Source organism: Xyrauchen texanus, chromosome 1 (genome assembly GCF_025860055.1).
Source record: "Xyrauchen texanus isolate HMW12.3.18 chromosome 1, RBS_HiC_50CHRs, whole genome shotgun sequence".
Lineage (NCBI taxonomy): Eukaryota > Metazoa > Chordata > Actinopteri > Cypriniformes > Catostomidae > Xyrauchen > Xyrauchen texanus.
The window spans coordinates 55,916,836-55,932,269 of NC_068276.1; the positions used below are offsets into that span (position 1 = coordinate 55,916,836).

The 15,434-nt window shown below is 36.3% G+C and overlaps 2 protein-coding genes across 3 annotated transcripts in view; one reads left to right on the forward strand and one right to left on the reverse strand.

Moving 5' to 3' along the window:
• LOC127647020 (myotubularin-related protein 13-like) overlaps nucleotides 1–6,637 on the reverse strand; it is a 146,338-nt gene extending 139,701 nt beyond the window's left edge. The window contains exons 1-2 of one of the 2 annotated variants that reach the window (XM_052131073.1): nucleotides 6,492–6,637; nucleotides 3,793–3,978 (exon numbers count right to left, since the gene is read on the reverse strand). In XM_052131073.1, coding sequence (XP_051987033.1) covers nucleotides 3,793–3,937 — 145 coding nt within the window. In that variant the 5' untranslated portion in view covers nucleotides 3,938–3,978; nucleotides 6,492–6,637. Of the gene's footprint in view, nucleotides 1–3,026; nucleotides 3,680–3,792; nucleotides 3,979–6,491 lie in introns of those variants that run through there. The other variant, XM_052131080.1, reaches the window with a different exon arrangement.
• Nucleotides 6,107–8,380, forward strand: adma (adrenomedullin a). Its single transcript, XM_052131270.1, has 4 exons — nucleotides 6,107–6,212; nucleotides 6,662–6,777; nucleotides 6,872–6,985; nucleotides 7,164–8,380. The coding sequence occupies exons 2-4, from the start codon at nucleotides 6,674–6,676 to the stop codon at nucleotides 7,471–7,473; spliced, it is 528 nt and encodes a 175-aa protein (XP_051987230.1). The 5' UTR covers nucleotides 6,107–6,212; nucleotides 6,662–6,673; the 3' UTR covers nucleotides 7,474–8,380.
• Nucleotides 8,381–15,434: the final 7,054 nt, after the last annotated feature.

Sequence of the window (15,434 nt, forward strand, 5' to 3'; positions counted from 1 at the left end):
GAAAACAAGACAAAAACATTTGATAACATTAGGATTTTTTGTAGTGAATAATTTTATGAATTAAACAATAAAAAGCAAAGTGTTTTCCCTTGTAATTCAGTGAATGTCATTTAGAGATATATTTAAAATATGATTTTGTCCTTTTTATTGTTAGTAAGCACATTTTACAACCTTTTTAGTTGAGGCACAAGATGAATAGATGATTAATCGCTGCAATAAATATTCAAAAATGTGTTCAAAAAAGCGTTAGATTATCAAAATAATCATTAGTTGCAGCCCTAATGTGGATGTTCCGTGAATGATATGGTATATCGGTAAAATCATCATTGACTTGGAGCCATAGTGTCAAGTTGTGGTGATAAAGTGGAAGTCCTTTTGATAAAAACAGAAGAAGACAAAAACAATTCCTGACAGAATGAGAACCTATGGCTGAGAACTGCTACAAGAACAATTTTCTAAATGTTCTTTGCTATGTTATTTATTATCTTTATCTTAAGGGGAATGAGAATCCTGGCTATGTTTCTTCGTTTGGATGATGCCTCAATTCATGCAGCACCCACAATTTAGCCATTTATTCACTGGCAATCTGTATGAGTAAAAAACTGAGAACACTATTTGCCTATTCATATGTGTTTGCCACAAGTGACGGAGACAATTCTGCCAAAACAGCCATTGAAGAGTTAGGCCTGGAGGAAAACCCTAAAGTTTATTTGATGCCTTTAGAGAAGAGACTTGTCTTTGTCTGCACTGGGATCAGCTCTCTGAGCACAAGCAGTCATGTTACTGAAAGAAAGGCCTGACTCATTTGAGCTCTATGGAAGCTCCATCATTGCGGAGGAAGATGCTGTAAGGTCACCAAGATTCCTCTAAACATACACACTACACAGTTGTTTGAAACACAGTTTGCTAAATGCAATGACTGGTGGCGTGATTAGAGTGATGCAGAAGACAAGCAATTAAGCTGAGCTCATGATTCAGATTTGGCTGTTAAAGAAAATTGTCCCAGTGATTACCCTTATGTCATGGATGCAAAGCATCAGCAATGAGCCAACTTTTTTTATCTCATAGTTGCAATATCAGTCTTAGCAAAAGGCTCTCATATAAAAATAAATATATATATTTTTTTGTTTTGCATTTCTAAGAAAATTCTAAGAAAATTCCAATGTTTGCCAGGAACCATCAACAGAACTATTAATTACTGTTTTCAATACAAATTAATGTTAGCAATTCACAATTAATGTAATTTTACAGTATGGGCATAAACATAACTGCAGAACATAACTTGCAAAAGTGTGGCTAAGGGCACTTTAAAAAAAAATGGGTATACATATTTGCCGATCTTAGTGATTAAAAAAAATCAGTGATCGGCATCAGCCTCAAATTTCCTGATCGGTGCACTATTAATTTCAACTTGTCCCTTGTTCATTTAAAAAAAAAAAAAAGGGATCACAGTTAGGCATTTACAATGGAAGTGAACGGGGCGAGTCCGTAAACACAAAAATGCACATTATTTAAAATATATAGCCACAAGATGTACACAAAATTGCTTACTAAGATTATCTATGTAAATGATTCCCAATACTGACATAACAGGGTTTCGTTGTCATGATAACGGAGTTGTAATATTGTATATAACTTTACACAGATAAGGATAGTAAGTGATTTTATCACACTAAAATCATGTCAGCATGTACGCTACATCTTATGGCAGTAACTTTGAAACTGTGTATTTTAGCGTCAAAGGACCCTATTGACTTTCACTGTAAGTGCCTTACTGTAACTGCAATATTTTTTTCCATAAATGAGGCGTGAGTAAATATCGTTTTTTTTGTGTGGAAATCACTATTTTGCCACAAATGCGTTAGTTGAGCTTAACTTGTTTTAACCCAGAATATTCCTTAAATTTTTAGGCTTTAAAGGGTTAGTTCAAAATTAAAATTATCTCCTTATTTACTCACCATCATGCCGTCCCAGATGTGTATGACTTTCTTTCTTCAGCAGAACACAAACAAAGATTTTTAGAAGGATATCTCAGCTCTGTAGGTCCATTTAATGCAAGAGAATGACCAGACCTTTGTAGCACCAAAAATTACAAAAAAATAAAATTAATCCATAAGACTCCAGTGGTTAAATTCATATCTTCAGAAGTGATATAATAGGTGTGGCTGAGAAACAGATCAAAATGCAAGTCCTTTTTTACTCTAAATCTCCACTTTCACTTTTACATCAAAGAGTCAAATGTGGTGCATGTTTAAGTTTCACTTTCACATCTGAAAGTGGAGATTTAGAGTAAAAAGGGACTTCTGTATTGTTCTGTTTCTTACCCACAACAATTATATCACTTCTGAAGATATGGGTTTAAACACTGGATTCATATGGATTACTTTTATGTTTCCTTTATGTGATGGCTTGAGCATGAGTAAATGATGAGAATTTTCATTTTTGGGTGAACTATCCCTTTAACTGCTAGGAAAAGCAATGCTGCTTCAGACATGTTTTGCCGCGGTAACGACATTTGGCTTTCTGTCCAATGACTTTCTGGCTGTGCACGAGAACCAACACATAAAGCACGCGTCTTTCCAGTATAGTGGCTATAGCTGAATAAATAAATGTGATAAAACGTAAGACAAAACCATCAGAAATCAGTATTCAAATTGTTACAAGACAGAAACCATTTGCACTTCATGCAAATATTACAATAGCAGAGAGCTGATTCAATTAAATGCAGCACACTCTATTAAAGTATAAAGTTTAGATAGAAAAAAGGCAGCAACATCGAAGACCAAATTATGAATGTTTGTGAAAAATAAAAGGAGTGCTTTAAGTAGTTTCACATTTGTGGAGGAAAAGAATAAGAATAGAATGATTAAGGGATTTCAACAGAATATAAAGACCACTATATTGTTGTTTCATGAATAAACAATGTGTCTAGAGGTGTAACAGGTGATCTGCTCCCTGCTTGCACCATTTATGGATGTAAACACGATCATGTGCTGTCAATGAGATCATTGCGCGGCATGGAGCACCTGTAGACTGAACACGATTATGCACAGCTCCTGTTTCCCTTGCGATGGATTTCTGCATCCGCTTTCCACAACACAGGAAAAGCTCTCCAGCAGAGCATCTGTACTGAATAGAGACACACACACACACATAGTGAGAGCATCCGAACCGCTCTCTACTGACCTAAACCTCTCGGCTAAAGGTGGAAATCAATGCTGCATAGAGAGCTTAAATCGTCAATTTAGAGATCAATGCAGCGTGGCAGCGAGTAGTAATGTAACAAGTTACTGCCCGAGTCATCGCGCGCTTTATTTTCATTGTTTACATGTACACGCGGAGAAATACGGTAGATGGGTGCCGAGACTGTCAGAGAAAAACCCACATATAACAAATAAAACACATTATACAATATATTTATTATTATTTTAGAAAAACCCTTATCTGTCTTTAGTAACACAAATTTGTTAAAACAATAGCGAAATGACCACACCATCAAAACCTCCAATTATACACGCACGTCCTGTTTAATTCAAATATACAAATAGGACGTGACAGCAAAAATAAAAAAGGTTTCCTGGTAGAACTATTCCATAACACCTATCATGATACCAATCGCAACGTCTTGCCATCATGCATCAAAGAAAGTGAAACCGTTCCGTTAATCCCATAAACGTTGCAGCTCTGAAGTAGTTGCTACACACACACACACACACACACACACACACACACACACGCAGTGACGGCCTAAACAAATCACAACACTCCTCACATACCCACACCGCATCTTACCAGCCTTCTCTTGATCGTATCCGACCACCATGAAATAATCAGCCAGTCTAGCCATTGGTTTCTCTTTTGGCGAAATTCTGCAACACAATTCAGCATTTTTCTTCAAATCACAGCCATGTTTGACACCGAGGAATCCAGTGCGCATGCGTGGATTGGCGGTTGTCCGTGCAAGGGCGTGGATGGGTCCTATTACCATAAAACACCAACATTAATAAACATACATGTCTTCTATCTTCATTCTCAACGTACACAAGTATTGCATCATAAAGCATGTTTGTTATGTCGCTGCAAAACGAATATGTATGTACATTTATAAAATATCATATACATTCTCCCTTGTTGTTTATTGGTAGTCTGTTTCTACTACACATTAATGCAATACAAAACTTTCATGTAGCTCAAGCAGTTAAAATTGCGATTTTATTACATTCTCTTGTTTTGTTTTTTTTTGTTTGTTTTGTTACAGTGGTAATTATTATTTTCTGTAATTTCTGTAATTAGCTGTACGGGTGCAGGTTTTTTAATTTCTACTTTTATAAAGAAATTTGTCGTTGGCCAGCGCAATCCAATTGGTCTTTCACTGTTAGTCAAACGTAAATAATTTTTTTTGTGATAACGTTATTTGTATGTAGAAATAAAAAATATATATACAAAAAAATTTTTTTAAATCACACTTGAACTTTTAATCGTCGTTTGAACCAGTGACGGAGCTAGGGTTGCCACCATATACGGAAGGCCACCCAAATCGCAATTGCTATTTTAGTCTTTCTTTTTTCTTTTTTTGGTACAAGTTAGTTCTTTAGAGGTGAAATCATCTCTGTAAGCTTAACATGTGGGCACACCAAGGTCGCCAACAGCCCCCCACCCCCCATTGAAACGTTAAAATGTTCTTATTTAAATGTTTGGGGGGCAATCCATGTTTATTGTCAGAAAACATGGTACCATGGTGCATGTCCATAAAACCATGGTATTACTGTATGCTATCTTTGGTATAAAGCAAATATATTCACTTTAGTATAAAAAAAAAAAAAATTGGCGCTTCAGCTCTTAAGGTGAAATGATGTAGAGTGAACTGAATTGATAGGGAACCTTCTTTCCGCTTGCCTCTCTGAATTCCCAAATTTTATCTGATCAAATATCTGAAATCCCTCTGGCTGACATATTGGTTTAGCAAACAATAATCACCATATATGGGCAGAGAGGCAAACAACTCAATGTTGGTGTCACTGTGTATGTGGTTATGCAATCCTTGATTCTCCATTTCAGCATAAATCACAGGACTGCGCTGTTAATGACTGCTGAAATTATTTAACAAATATTGGCATTTTGTAAAACATCCTTTCCCTGTGCTGTGCGTTTGACAGTAAAAAGCTAAATAATGGAACTGCAATATATTAAAAAGATATCATTTTTGGGAGAGAATTTCTTTTTTAACGGGCAGAGGTTTTTCTTATTTTTATTTTGTTTTATAAATGTATTTTAGTTTGTACTGATTTAAGGTAATTTAGTGTGTGTGTGTGTGTGTGTGTGTGTGTGTGTGTGTGTGTGTGTGTGTGTGTGTGTGTGCTGACAGAAGTAGCTCAAAGTTACAATAGATTTTTTTTCTTCTTAATATATAGATAAATATTCACCAGTTTTCCCTTTGAGCTTGGAAATTATAAGGATCTTAAAAATATATATATACAGTATATATACACAGTATATAAAAATGCTATTTTATATATATATATATATATATATATATATATAATAGCATTTTTATATGACATTTATTTAAAAAAAAAATTAAAAATGTATATTTTGCAGAGTATTATTTTATTTGTATGTTAAACAAACTAAAAATGTTATTGTCTAAAACAGGCTAGTTTCACATATTGTTCTCAAGTCAGACATAATATTTTGAGAGTTATGCCCCATCCAACACCCAGAAAACACAAGCCGTGTTATTGAGTGTAACTCCTTGTATGTTGCACTTGTTTTTTCACAGTACAAAAAGACTATTGAGTAATTTGTTTAAAAAAAAAACTACAAAATAATTGTCTGACAAAGAAGAATTTCACAGCTTGACAAATATTTATTCCAAGAAACACTGATGAAGATACCATATCATCATGCTAAAAATTTCAGCAATAAATTTTCATTATAAAATCCCTTCAATATTTCTGTCATAGTCTGATTGAGGTGGTCTGAATTTGGGTTACGCTGCAAAGAGGAAGTGTATACAGGCTTGGTGTTCAGACGGTGAGCCCTCCCACCTTGCTCTAGTATAAATGCCCTCACGCCTGCTGTGGAGAGTCAGACTATTAGCAGAGTATCACAGCAGCTTTTCAGCTTTATCAGCAAGTGAAAGAGGCTCTGGATTACTTTCAACACAGACTACACAGAACACACCAATCCAAGTGAACTGTACTTCTCCACAGGTATGCATATATGGAAAGCTTGTGTGTTTTTCTTTATAGGGTCAAGGCTTATGCATGCAAAGGTTATCTATATATTTATATAATAAACTGAGCCCCCAGTATTGCATCTACAAGCCAGGGTGGCTGTTTTAGTTTGCTGAGAATGGTGAAAATAGGGTGCATTACAGAGCTGAAGTAATGTTTCTATATAAAAGCATATTGTTTTATATATACATTTGTCCCTTATATGGCTGACTAGCAGCCAGAAACATTACCTTTTCATACAAAATGTGACCTTACCTTGACATTGTAAATAAATGTATGATTAGTCCATGTATGATAGCTTGGCTTCTGGACTCTTGTGCAAGCAAGAGCAAAGCATGGTTGGCACAGAGTAGAAGAGTCACATACAGGTGATTGGAGCGTTCAAGTGTTATCTAACAGATGTTTAATTCACTTTTTCCTTAAAGATTTCAGACACGATGCAACTGATTCTACAGTCTGTCTTCTGCTGCTGCCTGCTGGCCACTGTTGCACCCAGTGCGTACAGTGCGAAACATGACCTGAGACAAGTTTTGAAAAGAAGGTGAGCTGATGTGTAGATTTTGAATCGAATTGATCATGTTATGCATTGGTTTTAAAAGTTTCTAATGAAAATCGTTCCTCTCGTTGATATTTAGTGTCTGGCTACAGAGATCGAAGAGGGATTTGAGTCTTGCTACATTGAGGAGTTCAGAGAACAGCCAATTTGTCAGAGCAGATGATGTGAAAGACAACTTGCTGCCACATTCAAGGTAAGAAAAAATCATTACCAAGACATACAAGGTCATTGCCCTCTCCATTTGAGATTTTACGAAGAAGTACAAAGAAGATTTATTAAAGTAAACTTGGTCAGTCATTTGTGAGCCAGATGCAAATTCTCAAGAATGACGGGTAGGGATTAATGTCTTCTTCTCTTCTCTGCCTTTCCAGCACTGACATCAACGTGAGGACAAAACGCTCCAAGAACTCTGTTAACCAGTCCAGAAGACCGGGCTGCTCTCTTGGCACATGCTCAGTGCATGTCCTAGCACACCGTCTTCATGACCTCAACAACAAGCTCAAGATTGGGAATGCACCCGCTGATAAGATAAGTCCCTTGGGTTACGGCCGGCGGCGAAGATCCGTTCCAGAGAAAGTCATGACCCTGAGACAGGAGGGCAACAGGCTGCGGCCGGCGTGGAGCAGCTCGGACTCTCAATCACTGCTGCACAAGTTGGAAGCACTACTCAGAAGGACGTGAGCGGGGTGGGCAGGAGCGCTTGGAGGATGCGGCAAAAGAGGCTCGCCAGCCAACTCTGAAATTCTACAAATGCCTCAGTCTCCTGCCAAGAGTTCTCCAACACATTCTTTTCCAAACCCAGGGGCAGGGAGACCAATCTTGTCTCCTGAAGACGGTCCTCAAGGAGAAATTGTCAAAGCAAAGTGCAGAAACAACAGAGATGGTGCACCAAATCTGAATCAGTGTCCCTTGGATATGTGCAAGAATAATTTCACTGAACCTGGGCACAGTGGACTAGCTTTAGGGAAAAGCATAACCTCTTCTACAAGGACAAATGGACTGCCCTAATGGTGAACCAGTCAGTGGGATTATTATGGCCCATAGTTTGACTGTATGTGTCCAATGACTGTTACTTAGTCAGAATAGTCTCTGGACTTAAAGTCGATTCTGAAGAGTCATGATTCTAAAAAGGAATACGCTGAGAAATTCTAAGCTTTTCTATTTGGAATCACATTTTCAGACACTGTAAGAAGGATGAATGCCTTAGATTATATGAATTGTCTGTGCCAGTCCATAAGGATTGTATTCTAACTTACTTGAACATTGCTACTATTACAGAGATATGTGCAATCTGTATGTCATTTTTTACTGCAAGTATATGTATATTTGAAAAGAAAATGGTCAAAGATATCATTATATTATTTAATTGTTTTATACTACTTTATACTACTTACAGAGATAAAACTATTTTTGTACAGGAAAAGATAAAGGGCATTATATCTATTTTTAATTTGTGTCAAGAATGTCTTAAACTGTGGTAATAGGATTACTTTTTTATGAAGATATATATTTGTAAATGGGATCTATTTTTATTTTGTGTGTGTGTGTATGTGTGTAATGAAGCAACATTGTCATTTAATAAACTTTTGCAAACAATTAAAGCTGATGTCTTCCAAGCCTCATATGTTCTGTTCTACAGGAAGTAAATGTAGTTAAAGTAAAGCGTCTCTCCATTGTTCCTCCACCGGATTGCCTGGTGGACAGACACATGATCAGCACCTGGTCTGGTTTATTACTTCTTAAAGCCCCTGGAGGGTAGACGGGGTGCCAAGTGCATTCCTTCTTTCTGTTTTGCATGCATACTCACTTTATGCAATGCCACAGAATACTCTGAAGTTACCAGTGGTCTGTATTTGAAGGTGGTATGGACCAGGGCTGGGTTTAACAGGAGCTTTGCAGGGGGTGGGTTTGCAGGATGTAGAGCAAAGGGCTTTTTGTAGTGAAGGCAAGTGTGAGAAGCATATTCCACTTAAACACATAATTATCATTCCTCTCTTAATGAGATGGAACTTCAGAAATGCCCTTTTTATTATTGCACCCATGTGGCCTCCATTTGATGCAATGCATCACAGAGCATGCAAATTAAAGCAATTAGTGCCAGTAAAGAATTTAAAACTCTTGTTTTAGCTATGTTTCCATTGCATGGATTTTATAAGCACATTCTGATGACAGACATGTTAAAAATATAAAAATGTTGTCAACATAAATCTTACATATTTACATCCATAATATAACTCCCACAGTCACATTAGATCTTTGAATATTATAAATCTTAATAAAAAATCATAAATGGTCCTTATTACCAGCATTCTGTATTTAGAAAGGCTATACAGAAACAGCCAAGGTGCTTTACATTCTCTTTGGCTGTTGTAAAATGTAGCAAATAGGTTCTCATAGCAATTAGGGTTTGATTTATGGTAAATTAGTTGGTTCTGGGGCTAATGTCCAATGTATACTTACGATTTATAAGTGTACACATAATGATAAGGTAATCATGCAGAAAAGCAGTCTTCTTTTATCTTATATTAGTGCTATAGCTCCACCAAGTGGTTACAATTATTGGAGTTGGCGTTCTTATGCCAAGCATTTTTTAATGTGATCTGGGGCTGATGCCATCTGCCTTACCTATCCACACTTCGTAAATGTATAAAAATAGACCTACAATCAACACATCTCTTTTATAGCATAGGGCCTACATAGGCCTACTGATTGATCATCATTACTTGGGTCATTCTCTGGCAATTTAGATAAGCTGAGTGTTAGAAGCAACACATAACTATTGGCACTTTGCAAGGCTGTAACCTGAAAAAACGTATTTCTTATAACTAATGTGAATATATGAACTGTAAGTATATTTGTAACATATACTTTGCATCCCCACGTACCCCAATGTCTATGGTGGCAATATCTATTATCTAATCTCTAAGCAATATCTATTGTTTTATCATTTAAAGGTACAATGTAGAAATGTGCTTTTTGCAGTCAGCAATAACTAAAGGGGGTTATTTTCCAAAAATGAAAATGTTCTCACCATTCACTCACCCTCATGCCATTCAAGATGTGTACGACACTTTCCACTGCAGAACACAAACAGAAAGATTTTTGGAAGAATATCTCAGCTCTGTAGGTCCATATAATGCAAGTGAATGGTGACCAGACATTTGAAGTTCAAAAAAGCACATAAAGGCAGCATAGTGGTAATCCATAACACTCCAGTGGTTTAATCCATGTCTTCAGAAGCGATAAGATGGACGTGGGTGAGAAACAGATCAATATTTAAGTTTTTTTTTTTTTACTATACTACCACTTGCACTTTCTTTCACATTCTGAAAGTAAAAGTGGAGATTTAGGGGGCTTTCACACTAGCACTTTTGGTGCGCACCCCGGTTCGAATGACGTCAGAGTTCGGTTCATTTGGATGATGTGAACGGCTGTCTACCGAACTCGGGTGCGCACCCGCGAACCGTACTCGGGTCCGCTTAAAAAGGTGGTCTGGGGTACGGTTCATGTGAACTCCAGTACGGTTCGCTGCTGATATGAACGCAATCGAACCAAACCGCGGAAGTGAACCGCTATTGATGACGTATAATGTGGTCGTCAGTCTCACACGCGTCACTTTCAAAATGAGCGGAAAGGGTTTACATTCGTGCGTGCGTGCGTGCGTGTGTGTATACACTTACCTTGACGAAAAGCGGGATTGACGCACACGCACTGCAAGCAGAGAGATGATTTCTGCTTGCCTTCGCAAAAATTGTCTTCGGCGGACAGCCCGCTGTCTATTGAACGATTTCAGTATTTTTGTGGCAGACAGACGCAAGTGTGTTTCTGTATCTTGATGTTGAAAACAAAACCAAAGGTTAAAAAAAGAAGAACAAATGTGAACCGAGCAAGTCTATTCATTGAATTTTGACGCCTTTTCATTTCAGCGGTTATCAAGCAACACGATTACGCACCAGCTGCAGCTTGATGACGCAAGCGTACCGCGGTTCGGATACAAATATATAATGTGAACACAGTCCATCGGGGGCAGGGGGGAGGGGGGAGCAATCGAACTCGGGTTCGGAACAGGCAATCGAACCAAGTGTGAAAGCCCCCTTATAGTAAAAAAGGACATAAATATAGATCTGTTTCTCACCCACGTCCATCAGATCGCTTCTGAAGACATGGATTAAACCACTGGAGTTTTACGGATTACTTTTATGTTTCCTTTATGTGATTTATTTTTTAGCTTTAAAGGTCTGGTCACCATTCACTTGAATTGTGAGGACCTACAGAGCTGAGATATTCTTCTAAAAATCTTTGTTTGTGTTCTGCAGTAGAAAGAAAGTCTTACACATCTGTGATGGCATGAGGGCAAGTAAATGATAAGAATTTTCATTTTTGGGTGAACTATCCCTTTAATATATTATTTAAGCAAACATGCCCAATTGTTATTATTTCATTTAAAAGGTATGCTGATTAACTTTTAAGAAATCTTATTTTTCCACCTCAGGCTGTAACCTCCGAAAACATTGGGGTATGTGGGGATGTGAAGCAGATGTTACAAATTCAGAAGATGTACAGTTCCAATATTCATATTAGTGGTAAACATCTATGGGGTTTTCAGTGGTTGATTCAAATTGGTGGTTACAGCCTTGCAAACTGCCAATAGTTGTTTATTGCTACTGGCCCTAAGCCTAACCCTAAAGCACTGCTTTATTACAACCCGTGTCATTTCCAGTGTCACAGAAAGTTTGAATTTGATGTAGGGTAGGGTTTGATATATATTATTATATTTATATATATTATATATTTATTATATTTATTATATATTATTGTTTTACATCTTGTCATATATTGCAAGGTGGACCAAATCAAATTTCATCATGAGCTGACTGTGGTCTACAGTTCACCCAGTCCTGGCCAATGAGTTGGGCCACTCAATTCAACTTCAAAAGATCACAATACAATAAAATCTATAAAACACTGGGCCCAGGTAGAATTTACTGTTACAAAACAATACACCAGCAAAACTTTTGGATATGTTCAGTGAGTCACTTAAAAATGCCCTCCTGTACAAGTACACAGGCCAGCGTTTTACTTGTACTATGTGTTGACTCTCATCGACAATCCTGCCAGTTATTCCGGTGTGCATAGTGGCCCCAAAGTATTTAAACCATGCTTAAAATGGTATTAACCCAAATGGCATAGACCTTTGCAGAGAACTACTTTTCTAGGCCAGTTTTGCATGCAAGTTTGACAACCATAAAAGGTCTTATTATATATTAATATTGCTATTACTATTATTATTTTTGTCTTGCAGTATTTCTGTTTCCAGCAATAACGGGTTTTAATTAACAACGTAGAAATGAGGTTTTCACACTAGGAAAATGCCCCATAGCACCCTCTTATGGTTTGTTCACGTCAAACCCAGTTTCTTTTTTTTTCCTCTCTCTTCGGTACTAATGTTGGTTTCGAGCAAGCTTTTGTATCTTCTTCTGTGATGAAAACTGACTGACCAATGGGATAAGAGCTTTTTGTCAGTCGCAGCAGCTACTGGATACAGCGTGTTGGCATGGCAAACAGTCATACATGCACTGATACATACCCCTGAAAATTATATAATTCTGCAAGCGTTTTTTCTCTCTCATTGTCCATTATTTATTATATCACTGTGCCTGTTTTATTTTCATGGCATTAAAAATAGCAGCGAGATTCAGCCATTCGTTTGACTGATCTCGTAAAAAATTTCCATTTACCCCCCCAAAAAGACTCTTTAAATGCTATATTTTACTATAGACAAACGAATTGCAGAACCACACTTCTATTCTGATTGCAAATGTAATATAACAAAGTATTGCAATCATTTTAATAAAGACCGAGTGCCCTGGTATGCTTTTATATTCTTTTAAAATTATGCAACATATTTTATTATATACCTGTACATTTGTACACTTTCCACGTGTATTTATATCACTGTACTTAGTGTTATATTATCCAGACATTAATCCAGCCATTATAGAAAGAGAACATAGCTTCAGGTGTCCGTTTGTAAAAGGGCAGCCGCTGGCCAAATTGATGCCCTACGCTGAGTTCCAGGTGGACGAATGATATGAGCGTGAAGCCATCATCTATGTTCTGCAGAAGCTTTCTGGTCCTTGAATAACGTTTATTGTGCGAGTAAGGGCAGCCGGTGGACTTTCTGGTGCCCTCCTAGGGAGGTGGAGCCCTACGCAGACTGCGTAGTCTGCTTGTAGGGAGCGGCGGTACTGGTTTGTAATATAAGCTACGTAGCAAAATACACGTGCAAATAAATATCAAACAGTGCTCTTTACTTATCTCACTAACATAAAAACACAGATTATGATCAAAATGCATCAACACCTTCGAAAGAACATATTTAAACAGTTATACCAAACAATATACCTTTTTCACAGACTGTGATGACGCGTTTCCGCCTTATATAGCAGCGTAAATCTAGCTAACTTTTTTATATTAGCAATTTTTTAAATATTGAGAGTAAATTTATAAGTTCATACTTTGTGTTATATTACTCTGAAATATATATATATATATATATATATATATATATATATATATATATATATATATATATATATATATATATATATATATATATATATATATATATATATATATATAAATTGTATAACCACAACTGCTGAGAGAATGTATTTTCGCTCATTTGACTTTCGTAATCCAACGCTCCCTATTTTATATTCCTCTTTTGGAAAGTCATTGAAAATGCGGATTTTTTTTCGTTTGCTGATGGAGCAAATGTGTATGTTAAAATAATATTTGCTGTGGACTCCCATTCACAGCTGCCAAAGTTTTTTTTTTTTATAAAAAAAATTCATATCAAACATACAACAAGGCACATTGCAATCATATTCAATCAATCTTACAACATGAACTGAATATGGAGTACAACATTGATACATTTTCCAAAAAAGAAAACCAAACAAACAAAAATAAATAAAGGGAAAAGAGACCAAGGGACTGAGCAGTAGACACTAAGGAATGAGTTTGCCTAAGTATTCATGAAAAATAGGGCTTTTTTCTGTTTTGCAACATTTCAGGGATTGTTTATACAGAATTATATCATTTAGAAAAGCATTAAAGACAGGGGATGTTTTAAGAAATGGACATTTGTGTATGAAATATTTGGCCATTAAAATCAGATATGCTGCCGAAGTTTACCCTGCAAATGTTTAATTCCGCCTTCCAGAACTCGGATTGTGGAAAGGATGACCAGCGTTCATTATGGTGCGTACTGGAGACTGGCATGACAGCAGCGCCATCTACTGTACAGGAGTGAAATATTTTTTCGTTTAATTAAGGTTCCACTCGCAAAATCGTCACCGATTTGGTGTGAACAGGCCTTGAGGCCCAACCATGTGTATAACGCTATTACATTGTTTAAATCCCCTCAAAATCGGTGCAGAAATGGCAAAATAAATAAATTGAATAAAAAGACTGTGGATTATTGAGTAAATAAGATGCCTGATACATATGTGAGTAGGCTGCTTTAAAATATATATATAGAAAAAACATTCATTTTTTAAGTTGATCAAAACCATGTTTTTTTATATAGTTTTTTTTAACTGCAGGGACTCCCTGCTGGACTCTCTTTGCTTATTGAGTGTCGACAATGTGATTAAGGGAATTAGAATTCAAGATAAAGAAATACAAATGTCCCACTTTGCAGATGACACCACGATTTTCTTAAAAAATCAATCGGAAGTTCCTAAAACATTGGAGATTATTAAAGATTTTTCACAGATTTCTGGCCTTTCTCTCAACATTTAAAAATGTGAAATATATCTTTAAAAAAATATAGATAAAGCAACAATTTGTGGAATTCGGCTTAAAGATGTAATTCATTATTTGGGTGTTAAAGTGTATTTAAATACAAATTCGGTTCTTACAGAAATGAATTTAATTCCCATTAAAGATGTGATTAAAAAGAAGTTCAATTCTTGGCTGGCAAGAGATTTGTCTCTTGCTGGTTGAGTTTTATTCTCAAAGGCAGAGGGTCTCTTATCTCTTTTCTGTAATGCATTGTCCTAAGTCATCATGTTCCTTATTAGATCAATTATTATATAATTTCATATGTTAAAATAAACCACACAAAAGAAGTTCTAAATATAATATTAATGATGGAGGTCTTGGAGTTGTTGACTTTACCCTATTCAACCATGTTTTAAAAGTAAATCGGATAAAAAGATAAGCTTGCTTCTGAAAGGAGAGCGAACCAATAATTATATTTCAATAGAAGGAATTCAATAACCACTTTGTTCGCAATCATACAGAAAATCTATTCCAGCATCTTCCTTTCAATGGATGAGGCTCTACAGTGTTAGTATGAATTTGGTCTGGTCTCTTCCCCATAAATATCTATTAAGAAATAAGACAAAAGAAGTCACGTTTAAAATATTACACAGATGCTACCCTTGTTATAGCAGACACCATATGTATATTCAAAATATTGAGAAGAAATGCACTTTCTGTGACATAGAAGAGATGATTGTTCATCTTTTTAGTGAATGTCTTTGTGTTAAATCCTTTTGGTACGAGCTATGTACCTATCTCGCAGAAAAAACAAATGTCAAAATATGTATAAACAATTTCTTTATAACAAC

What these genes read in the sequence shown, in the direction of transcription:
- adma (XM_052131270.1), top strand. Translation starts at nt 6,674, where the DNA reads ATGCAACTGATTCTACAGTCTGTCTTCTGCTGCTGCCTGCTGGCCACT. An exon ending in AGACAAGTTTTGAAAAGAAG is followed by an intron (nt 6,778 to 6,871) that starts GTGAGCTGATGT and finishes GTTGATATTTAG; the next exon opens with TGTCTGGCTACAGAGATCGA. An exon ending in AACTTGCTGCCACATTCAAG is followed by an intron (nt 6,986 to 7,163) that starts GTAAGAAAAAAT and finishes CTGCCTTTCCAG; the next exon opens with CACTGACATCAACGTGAGGA.